The following is a 12,011-nucleotide window of genomic DNA, read 5'->3' as shown; positions in this document are numbered from 1 at the left end:
CCCCCCCCCCAGTGCAGCAGCAAGGGTGGTGACACAGACAGCAGCAAGAGCGGAGGCAGAGGGGATGCTAAAGCTAAGCTAAATTGGCAGAAAATACGTAACACCTAAAGCAACACACGTGCAATAACCAGGGATCACAAGGAAATCAACATGCTCATGTTCTCAAAACTAAAAAACAAGTTCATGTACTCTTTCAACAACTATTTTTGTTTCGAATATGCTCTTGGCATGAATTCCATACACAGCCTTTGATCAGTACTGAGAAAAGTACACTTGTGAACCAAAAAAGGAATGAAAATAAGTACCAAAGAGCCTCTCAAACAACATACAACTGCCAGCCTCTCGTGGTACCTCTGTTATTTGCAGAATGCAAGTGACTGAGGGAACTGGGGCAAATAGTCAACAAGCTCATTTTTTTATTGCAACTAAACCATAACATTTGTGAATTTCACTTACCTGTCAAGTTCTTCAAACCAAGTTCCCTGAGTCCAAAGTTACCATCCTTTCTGTAGTTAAGAAATATCGCCAAAGCATATCGCTCTTCATAGAGTTTGGTCCCACGAACAATGCGCAGGTTCTCCAACGGCAAGTATTCAAACTGATTCAAAGCCACCAAAACATAGCCTGTGACTTCTCGGATAGACTGAAAGACAAAAATTAAACAAATACATTAGAAATAATCCATTTTTAATTATTCTGAATGTCTCATACAGTTGCTGCTTTACTATGAGATGCTGGTATCCAAGAAAAGAAAACCAACTTTGGAAAACAAATCCTGTTTCAACTTCTTAACCACATTTCTGTTTCAATTTAACTGAGTTTATTAGAGATATTGGTTGGAAAACTAGAAAATAAAGAGGTAGACATTCTTTTCAGTTTTATTAAACTTGAGCAGAAATTCACATTACGTATTAAAGATGTATGAAAGGACGATGTCGCACAATTCAAAGCAGAGGGCAGTTCAAAGGCCTCTGCAGGACCTTAGCAGAATCCACTGGGGCAATTCCACAGTTCAGATAAGATTGTCTGTCTGCAAGTAACTCTCTGTTGTACAGGATATTCTAGGGTGAGACTGACAGGACACAACATGCAGTAAGAGAGACACCTATGGAAAGGATGGTAGAAATGGGGGGGCACGTTTGGCAGAGTAAAGACAAAGCACAGATGTATTAATACCCACTTTTGTATTTCTAAATGAAATCAATCACTGAACATTTGCAACGATTCAACTTCAAGTTTCATTTGGAAGTACTGGAATTATACATGCTATATATCCCAGACTTTGACCAAAACTGGTATCAAAACCTTTAGCAAAATGATTGCTTCGTCTTTGGGTTGGCTGAAATCTGTTTGCTTTAGATGAACTACTCAATAACCGTCCTTATGCTCAGGAACTGATTGGCTGGGCTGTAGAGGACAAAACCACCCCAAACCCCAGTAATTAGAAACAGTTTTTCAAAGTCCAGCAGATTAAAAAAAAACTAAGATAATTTTAGAAAGGGGAAAAAAAGATTTAAAAGTATGCTCTTTTAGAAAACAAAGTTCATTCTAAGCACTTTAAGTAAATGGCCTAGAAATCTGAAAATGCCTTTGAAAAGTGTCGTTTCAACACTCACGTAGAGCCCCACCATCCTCAGCAGGACTCCACACAGGCTGAGGGGATGCTCCTGCCCAGGGCTGTTCCCAGAAACAGGACCTCCATGTTGGAAAGGGTGTCTCCAATACAGTTTTCAAATCTCACCTAATTCCATGCCTGCAACAGCCTGCAACCACTGTATATGCGTATATTTATGTGTGTATGTATATTTAATGGACAAAAATTTATATAACTACTTGAGCGCTTAAGTGAATGCATGCACTTTTTTCTTTCCTTTGGCAAAGTCAATACCTTAAACAATACACAGAAAGCAAAATTCTGCTTAGAGTAATGTGCACACACTATAACTAACGTGATGGGGACTCCAGTCAATACCGTAATAAAAACAAACAGCCAAACAATAGCAGGCATCAAATTAAATGTGTTGTGTATGTATCATTAATAAAGAAAGGCAACATGGATTTGCAGCACAAAGGGCAGGCTTTTGCTTTGCTGGTTCAGGGCTGTTGCCATGATTTCATATGTAAGTGTGTAAAAGCCTTTTAATTAGGTTTATAAAAGTTGATAAGGTTATTAACAAGGATGGCAGTATACATAAGGAAGGATTTATATGCCACAAACTCTAGGCACTAGCTGTCCTAAAGTCAGACATCTGTACTCAGCTGAAGCTGCTGAAAAAGCTCTGGAGCTATTTCAAGACTTGCTTGGCATCTAAACAGAGCACAGTGTCATTACAGGACTTTGATGAGAACCCAGTGAGTTGAGCTAGGTTGAGAAGTACGGTTCAGTAGCTCAATATTAAATGTAGAGCTGCATTATACCCTGGGACACTGATTCCATTATAATCAGAAGCTTTCCAGCACTTTCATGATAGCTCTTTGCTTTCAGACATTTCAGCTTAGCCAGTTTGGTTAGGAATTTATTTTTCATCGTATGCAAAAATTTCCTGAAACTGGCTTTTTTAGCCTCTCTTCAGAATTTAGGAAAGATTATACTCATGGCTTCATTTTCTCCACTGATACTCTAGGGATACTATGATTGCTGTAATTAATTTAAAGGGATGTTTAACTTGGAATGGAGTTGAAAAAAATTAAAAGTGGTTCCAAAGCTGCATCTGACCAAGTCCACCCTGCCAGGTTTTGTTGCTTATAACCATGTTTTCTATTTTTAGGGTATGTCTCATTTACTGCCGTACAGCAAATCCACCTGAAAGGGCCCTAATTCAGCATGGCACTGAAATTACACACACACACACTCACCAGCAAATCTTCATTCCAAAATTAAAAATAAAACAAACAAACAATAAAGTGGAGAAAAGAACAAAGTTTTGTTGTTGATAATTGTGAACTGCCACCTCTAACACAGAAGCCTTGGTACTTTCTTTGTTTGGTTTATCCAACTGAAATGACAAATTATGGCAAGTATTTTGACAAGCCAGAGGGTCCCTTCCAGTCCCATGGGTTCCACCAGTATTGCAACACCTATTATTTGTTAGAGAAACTGTAATGTTAATTGCTGCAAAACAAAATGATGAAAATAAACCTAAGCGTTTCTAATTTACTAGAATACATCAACCTGACTGACTAAATCTAGTGCTCTGTTATATTAACTTGGGGATTTACTTTATTTTTTAATTCAAATGTGAATGAAAAAGGCAGAGCAATAATGTGTTTTGCAGGATGGTGTGCTTTCTGATTGGTCCAGCTTGAAAAAACGTACTGGGAGTGTAGCAGGCAGCACAGGTTTTGGCCACTCCTCGCCAATGCTGTCACTTTGCCAGTCACTGCTAGTTTTGACATGATTCTTACTGAAAATGGACACCTGCCCGCTTGGAGCTCACTCCAAGCCCTGTTGGAGTCACTGCAAAGATATCTGTTGTCTTCCATGCAGACTCACAAATCCCCACGCCAGACTGGATATGACAGCCTGATCTCCTCCTCTGCAACTCATGCGGAGGTTAGGCATGATTTGAACCGCCCATCCTTTGTACACAAGGCTGAATGCTTTCCTGTTCAGGTATCCTGAACTTAGGTATAAGCTCAGGTATCCTAATGCTCTATCTATAATGCTGCTTTTGCTTCAACGTTAATCTGTGTCCCACAACGAAGGTGGAGTGATTCACAGCAGCGGTAGTTTTGAGTGTCACTTCCTAGTTTGATTCTTCTGCCAGGGCTGGAGGTCCTTGCAAAAACACTTTTCTAATGAGTCTGTCCCTCAGGAAAGAAAAAAAGGAGATAAGGATGCAAATAACTGCATTTTGCTCCCATAATCTACAACTAGAATGGAAACAGGCAGATTAATCACCAACAGATTTAAAGCTAAAAGTTTCCAAGGGGAAAAACCAAATGAACTCTGGCAACCTTGCTTGCTGACTACTGTGATTTTGTGGGACACCCCTAACTCCATTATAGCATTATTTCAACTGGGAATTCCTGGCCAGCATGATCTGGCCTTTTCTTGTCACCTTTCCAGTTCACGAGACATGACCTGTTATGTGAAGAAGCCATCAAGTGAAGCAGAGACAGGCTTAGGCTCCTATAGCACTCCTGCTGCTTTGGTAAATGCATTTTGGGTCCCCAAAGTCTGGATACGGCAGTGGGAGTAAGTATATAGATTTGAATGAGGAAAAGGCTGAAACTCACAGGCTCCCTGTTGTGAAGGGACAAGGGATGATGTTCATTGAGCACTCCAAGCAAACATCTCGCCATTCAAAAGCAGATGAGGAGACACCTCTGAGGATTCAAGAGCCAAAGGTGTCTGCTCCTCTGACTGGGCCTGTTAGGTACCAAAACCTGAAATAAAAGCAAGCATGCTTCTAGCAGGAAAAAAAAGGGGGGGAAGTATTAATCCTTGACAAATCTAAAACCACAGGATTCAGGTCTGATATATTTACCAGAGAAAAGCTCTTCATCTACATTTTCAGACAGGAGATGAGTACTTGTGCTCCACAGCCTACTGTCCCTACGTCCCAGGACTGCCCTGCACCCCAAAAACAGGTACGGTAGCCTATAAACCAGTCTCCTAACAGCCTCTACCATCCCCAGCATAGCCAATTTTTTGTTTTTAAACCTAAAAAAAAGTTACCCTTCAATGACAACAGACTCAGCCAAAGCCGTATATCGTGAAACTCCTGGTGCCCCCTCAGGGCACTGCCACAACATGGTGGCTGCTGTTCCCCTCAGCCATGCCCCGGCAGCTGCCTCAGAGGGTGCGGGGGGGCGTGCGCAGGGTGAACAGAGAAACAGGGTCCCAAAATGACACCAAAAAGAAAAGGGTTATTTTCAGACGTTCTTTTTTCAGGTGATGAACTGTAAAAACGAGCTCTAGACAACCCATTCCCTTAATTACAACTAATATGAGCTGAGCACAGGTAAAGTATTTTAAGCTCCCAACAGCAAAGCCAGAATTATCCTGTCAGCTGGGAGTAAAAGGCAAGATTGTTCCTTGCCATCTTAAATCGTCTTTCTGCTCAAGTTAAACGAATCTGAGTGAAACGGAGCAAAATAACGGCGAAAACTTCATCATTCTGCCCAGAACAACAGATCAATGAACGATTAGGGAAGCTGATGTTTCTCATAAACATTACCACGTCTTCTTAACATCTATTGGGGAAGGTTAGGCTGTGGCTAAGGCACCAAAGAGAGCTATGTTGTGGGGTTTTATTTCAGCTGCGGACGCATTACTTATCCAGTCGCTGAACCTGATCCGGCAAAGCCCTTGCTGCCTCATCTGACCGCACACGCGTCCCCGGCACGGGAGTCGGAGCAACAGCAACCTGCTGCGGGGGTCAGCCCACGCTTGTGGGACCCCAGACAACTAATTATCTTTTAGGCTAATTTTCCCCTTTTCCATAAAAGCTAAGTACATTTAATGTGTGCTTTGATCTCACTTCGAAAGTGCCAATAAACACAAGTGCAGGAGATAAGGATCACCTGAAGAATGAGTGTGTTTGATTCACAAACATTTAAAAAAAAATCAAAAACCTGTAAAGAACATATATTCAACATATTCACTTGAGAGACAAAGACAAAAGCCTTTGCTTTTCCAGCACTCATATGGAGTGAGGCAGAGGTCCTTCGGTCCCCAGGGGAAGCCAGGGTGCCACGCCCAGGAGGGAAATAGGGCAAAGAACTTTAAATTAGATATAAGTAGGGAATAAGCCAAGCAGACACTTTTCATCCCATCTGTTGCAAATACAGTAATTTCTATTTTCAGGGGATATCCATTTCACGAGGCAGCAGCAAGGCTCCTCGTGCGGCTCAGCTGCCAGCAGATAACAGACGTCTCCTGACTCTGATCCAAGGAGCTCGGCTGACCCTCCAACGTCAACTGTGCGCTTTGTTGCATTACATTAAATCCTAAGAAAGTCAGATTCCTAAGTGATACAAAGGGGAAAATATTTCCTAAGTGCATCATTCTTTTTTCCACTTTAATAAAGGTTAACACGCCGCAGCAAAGTCATGATTAAAATAACAAATGTGAATAGTCACCACCACATCACCTCCTTCAGAAGCTTTTCACATCTCAAGTTGACTTGAACAGAGCATTTCACATTTTGCTTTTTGATCAATAAAAAGGTATGCATTTATATCTGGTTAGAACTGTGCAACATCGAACCGGCCAAATTTGTTTTCTGTTTTTATTATGAGGAAAAAACACAATACTGCAAAGACAACACTTCCTTAACTTTAAACAAGTTCTCAGGGCAGTCATAATATCCACCTTCCCGAAAGTCAGTCGGGCATGTTTGTGAATGTGCTGGTGACCTAAACCACCATCAATCAGTTTCATTATTTGTTCATACATTTTCACCCATGCAATGCAATATATCTTTCATTGTCATAATTAAAAAATTAGCATTTACCGAATAACCACAATGTGGCCTCTAAGCAGGTACAGCACTTCCAGTTCTAACTCTAAGGGAAACACTAATATCGAAAGTGTGGAAATAGATGGTCTATTGCAATTTCTGGATCTCAATTAGCTGTTCCATGTATTGCTCATTGATGGTTATGAATTTTTAATGACACAATAAACTGAGATTTTCAAAGGTGTTTAGGAGACATTTACGGGATTCAGGCACATGGCTGTTGCCAGCTTCTCTCAAAGCCCCATCCATAACCATGAGAAATATGTAGTACATACTGACATTTCTTATGTCTAAGAGGACACTCCATTTAGAGACAACATCAGAGCTAACAGAGAGAACCCACAGAAGGAATTTTGTTCCACAACAAGCTCGTGTCTTGTCTCCTTCCACACTATGCACCCTTCAATTACGTCAACACTCGGGAAATTGTGATGTTAAGCCCTTCTGAGCACCAGCAGATTTTCAGATACGCTGTACAAGCTTTAATAAAAACCCCTCAAGTCTGAGCATACTGATCAATATGAGAATGTAGATTGTACAAAACATTTTTCTGGTGGCTGATCCAGAAGCAAGCCATGTATCCTAACCAGAGTTGCGTAGGCAGCTGCCGAGAATTTATTGTCCAAAACACTAAAGTTGCTATTTAGAGTCAAACTTGTTACCAAAAACCAGAGGAACTTCTGGTAGTCTTTCAGTTTGCTTTAAGATGTATTAAAGGCAAAGGAAGGGCTTAGATGTAATTTTGTAAAGAGCTGTACCTGAGGTGCCTTGCATTGCTGCATGGCTGCAGAACAGAACTATCATTCAGTCATTTAAGACAGCTGGTAGAAACTTTAAATCATACTCCTGTCCTCACAGACATCTGGTCTTCTTTGGTAATACACTTACAAAATATTAATAATATCCTAAGCAGCAGATCAATGGATTGAATATAGCATTCCATTTCCTCAAATTTAAAGTAGGAGTCAGTTAGATGCATCTTTTGTTAAAGCCCTAAAAAGAAAAAAATTGTAAGTGAAGATTTTGCTACCTAATTTGCAGGGAGTTGTTGAACTTTGTTTTCTGAATGGCAGGTTTTTACATTTCGTTATTCTAAGAGTGGGACTTTTCTTACATTAGAATAGGACAATTAGCTGTGTAGTTAGTTATTTACCGAGTCTGATGTAGGAATCACGCTGTTGCATACGTGAGGCAAGTTAGGCTGAGTCTGAACTAATACACATTACAGAGGAGTCTAGGGAGGGCTTGGAGCCAAAACAAATGCCAGTCTAGAATCCATTAAACTGCCGATCAATGCCCAAATCTGGCATTTGGAAAAGAAGCCCTATAAATAACACACAAGTGATGGCGATGGACAAACACATGGGGAGCCTCTGAAATGTGTATCTTGGCTCATTTTGCAAAATATTGCTGGGAAAACAATGTGGGATGTGAAAAATAAAATAATAATAAACAAAATAATAAAATAATGTGGGAATGGGAAAATTAAATAGAAATAATAGGTAAATAACAGGACAAAAATAAAACCAAACCAAACCAAAACCTCAAACCAGGACACTTTTGCTGTCAAATTTTGAAATACAGCTTCTAAAGACATATCCAGGTATTCTTCCTGTTGACCAAGTTAGACTTAAGCTCAGGTGTCAGCTTGCACCATGTGTCCATGCCCACTTTTCAGTTAGAAATATCATCTGAATAGAGAAACTGATCAGGCTGACATCAGTATCTGAGAGACTTCCCAATGTTTTCTGTCTAAAACATAATTCCTCTGTTTGTGTACCTGCTTAGGAGGTGTCTAACTTTCAGGTACAGGGGCTGCCTGAGTGCACACAATAAATCCTAAGCTGGTTATGTTGAGCAACGTTATGACCTAGACAAAGACTCCACTCTGTAACAACCCCATCTTCACAGCTAACATCTTTCTGTCCTGAGGAAAGCTATGGATGACTACATATTTAGCAAATCAGTAAGAATTTTGACATTATATTTGTAATACCCAATTGGCCTTCAACATATTTGCAGAGTGGTTTCCAAGAGAGTTTATTGTATCATCTCCCAAGGGAAAACTTGGTCATAAATTAGATCGGAAAGACTAAAATGAGAGCATTATGCTGTTACAAAATGCTTTACCATTTGGGCTGTTTAGTAGTAGCTACATTTTGCAGAAACTCAAAGCACATCAGCTTATAGCTGCCCAGTTACAGAATTGCTAACTGGAGAGATTGATGCTTTTTGCTTTCTCTGTTTTTGGGAGCTTCAATCAAGTAAATCATGGTTTCTTTCTAGGCAACATAAAATTGCACAAACTGCTACTTCATAAACCAAATAATATCAACACTCTGGAAGGCTTTTAGGAAAGTAATAACCATGGGAAAACACATCCCCTTTCATCAGTTTTCCTCAGACCGCCAAAGCATATGAGAAGCTGTGAGCACATGCAAGGGTCTCAAGACACTTGCACCAGGAAAGACAAAGCGAGCAAACCGATGCCTAAAACTGCTTTAGAGAGGCAGCGCGGGCCAGCAGCACAAGCACTGCATTGGGATACCTGTGTCAACTATCAACTTTGACGTTTCTTTTTTGTAGTTAGACGGTGTAGTCTCGAAACAGAGGTGCTTTCCTAACAACACAAGGATCCTTGACCCCAGTTGTTACCGCCACTGCATAATGCTTCACGGTCATATTTACACAAAGCGCTGACTGCAGTGCCACAGACATCCTGAGATGTCAGTGGACTGAACCAAGTTGGTGTATTTATTTTGGCAAAACAAGATATCATTTACAAAAGAAGAAAAAAGCATTTCAGTTCCTCGTTGTTCCTATTTGTGATACTCTAAACCCCCAAGACATTTTTGCTTGTGTCTAAGGTGAACTACATCTTGGGAGGCTGCTTACTTGGTCCTCCAGATCATGAAACTGGTTGGAACACACCAGGGACCCCATGCCTGCCCAAGTCTCCTTCCCAAGGAAAAAAAATGGAAGAGAAGGAGGAGGAGCAGGACCGGTGCTCACAGTCTCCCACAGCTCTGAAGCACTCCAGGTTTCTCCAGCTTACATGCAGCCTGAGACAGCAAGTGGATGAAGCTTTATAGAGGGAACAAAAAGGAGAGGTGAAAAAGTATGTCTTTCCCACGACGGTTATGAAAGGTCAAGTGTCTGATCAGAAGTCAAATGGAAGAATACACATGACAAATGCAATGCAGTCTGTAACAGGGCGTCCAGAATTACACACTGCTGTAAGCTGCCTGCGAAGAACCTAGGAATGTTTGGTGGGCATTTAACAGTAAAAGGAGGTTTTATTTGTTCATTACTATATGATGAGTGACAGACTTTGTACCTCAGATATTGTGATTTCTTTCTTCCTAGTACACAGCCAGGTTGGTTAGCACAAATTACTGGCAAGTCAGCCAGAAAAATTAAATGTGTTTATTAAAATTTCTCTGCCATCTACTGTGGAAGCAATGGGAGCCCTTGGCTGGCATGATTCCCACTCCTTGGAGCGATGCAGAATGAATTAAACATCCCAGAGATCTGGTACAGAGGTGGAGCTGAACAACAGGACTTCTATATTTTTCTATTCAAACTGCAGGTGAAGGTGTCAGGCCACTCCTGAAAGCAAAAGGCTGTTTCTATTTCTGAACATAGGGACTGACTACACATAGTTAAAATGTGTTAACCTTGCCAAATATCAGCTAAACAACCTCAGTCTGAGCTTTTGGGTTTTTGCAAGAAGCAAATGGCCAGCTATCCAATCCTGAAAAAGCAGTTAGCTTCTTTTCAGAGAGCTTTGCTTTTCTTTCACAAAAAAAGACCTTCTTAAAAACATACTTTCAGTTTGTTTCATACGTGCCACAACCACTCTTTAATGAGTATTTTAAATGCATTTCCTAGGAGGAACCGACTTTATTGGCACTCTAGGACATTTTTACACACATAAATTAGTGAATGTTGGAGGAGCTGTTGACTGTCTGGTTTCACTGAAGAGAATCTTCATCCAAATATTGGATTTTAGCAACTCTTATTTCTAGCTGAGCAGATACAAATACATGATCTGAGCTCAACACCACACCTACACGTTTAAACTATTTTAGCATTTGTAACTCTAATCTCTTCAAGAATAGAAACCCTGGAGAGATTCATTAATAGCTGGCTTTTGATTAGGTTTACTTCCATGAAGATAAAAAGTGAAGAGGCTTCTTGTTTTTTTTAAAGCTGTGCTTTTGTTTTGTTTATCTAGAAGCTGGAGAATAGCTCTGTTATTCAGGCTTTAATAGATTGTTAAAGGCTCCTTCAAGGCTAGATCCATAATTTATAATATGTGAGCAATTAGTAAATGCATCCGATTTTCAAATTCAGAAATATTCTTTAGGAGGGACATGTATACTCTGGATTTTGAGATTATGCCACCAACCAGGAAAACAACCTCTAATCTGCAGTGATTGAACTAACCATGAGATAAGATTTTTCTCTGCATTAATTCCACTACTTTTCTTCAAGGGGGCATGTTAAAAACTTCTCCCACTCATTACATTTTCTGTGTGGTTCCTGAACTGAGCAAGACGCGCAATCTTACAGAAGATGGGAGCTTTTTTTTAATCATGTCCAGGATAACCAGACACCTTAAATATACCATTGTTCCTACATGCAATTATCGAAACAATGAACAAATTGTGGTTCCCTCAAGGTTCACAAACATCTTTTTTTGTTTAAATTATAGGTGAGTTTATGGAGGGGTGGTGTTGGAAAAGTTCTACATAAAATTATTTCTAGTCTTTTCCAGGAACAAGACTAGAAAAGTTGTTTTGCTCTTGATATAAAAATTCTGAAAAGCTTAGAAATTAAAAGTCCAGAAGAAATGGTAATTTTATGAAAGGAAAAGATGGGGAACAGGGCAAGAGATCGGAGAGGAAAGGGGAACTGCTCATGATCAGGAGCAGAGAAGGACAGAATGTGTCTTTCCTAACGCAAGGCAGATTCAGGCATCTGTCATTCTGGCATTATCTAATTTCTGAGTGCTTGGGTTTGCAATCTTACTGCTTTATTTTTATATCATTTTGTTCTTTTTTTAGGGGAAGCATGGCAGGAAAAGTGTAATACTCTGTACAAGATATAATTTCCTTCAATACTTATCACCAGCAAATGACTGGACAAGCAATCTTTTGCCAATGGCTTAATTAGAGGAAACCTCTATATTTAATAATGTTCCATAATGTACTGAACCATACACAATAGCTTGTTGAAGGAGAAAAAGCAGAGTGGTTACTGTCATAGCTAAGGATGGAAGAAAGGTTCAATCATTAAAGTCATTACAGAAACAATGTTATTAACTGTACAGGAATAATCTCAAAGGAGTTCCCAGCTGATTGACAATGATAAAATAATGCAGCAAGAAAAAAAAGGGCCTCTCTCTCACCTGTTTTTATTAATACCCTTATTACCTTTCCCTGAAAGACAGCTTTTCACAAGCTATTATTGTACTTAATATTAAATAAAATTAAACATGGCAGATTTTGAATTATGTCTTCTGAAACCCTAAACAGAGGG

General features: G+C 40.0%; 1 protein-coding gene across 1 annotated transcript in view; it reads right to left on the bottom strand.

The window, feature by feature from the left end:
• ERBB4 (v-erb-b2 avian erythroblastic leukemia viral oncogene homolog 4) overlaps positions 1–12,011 on the bottom strand; it is a 419,420-nt gene that overhangs the window by 312,019 nt on the left and 95,390 nt on the right. The window contains exon 3 of the mRNA XM_009887598.1: positions 457–643. Coding sequence (XP_009885900.1) covers positions 457–643 — 187 coding nt within the window. The remainder of the gene's footprint in view (positions 1–456; positions 644–12,011) is intronic.

The sequence above is a fragment of the Charadrius vociferus genome, unplaced genomic scaffold (assembly GCF_000708025.1).
Source record: "Charadrius vociferus isolate BGI_N301 unplaced genomic scaffold, ASM70802v2 scaffold136, whole genome shotgun sequence".
Taxonomy (NCBI): Eukaryota; Metazoa; Chordata; class Aves; order Charadriiformes; family Charadriidae; genus Charadrius; species Charadrius vociferus.
Note: the sequence above shows the minus strand (reverse complement) of the source record. Positions and strands in the feature narration are given on the sequence as shown.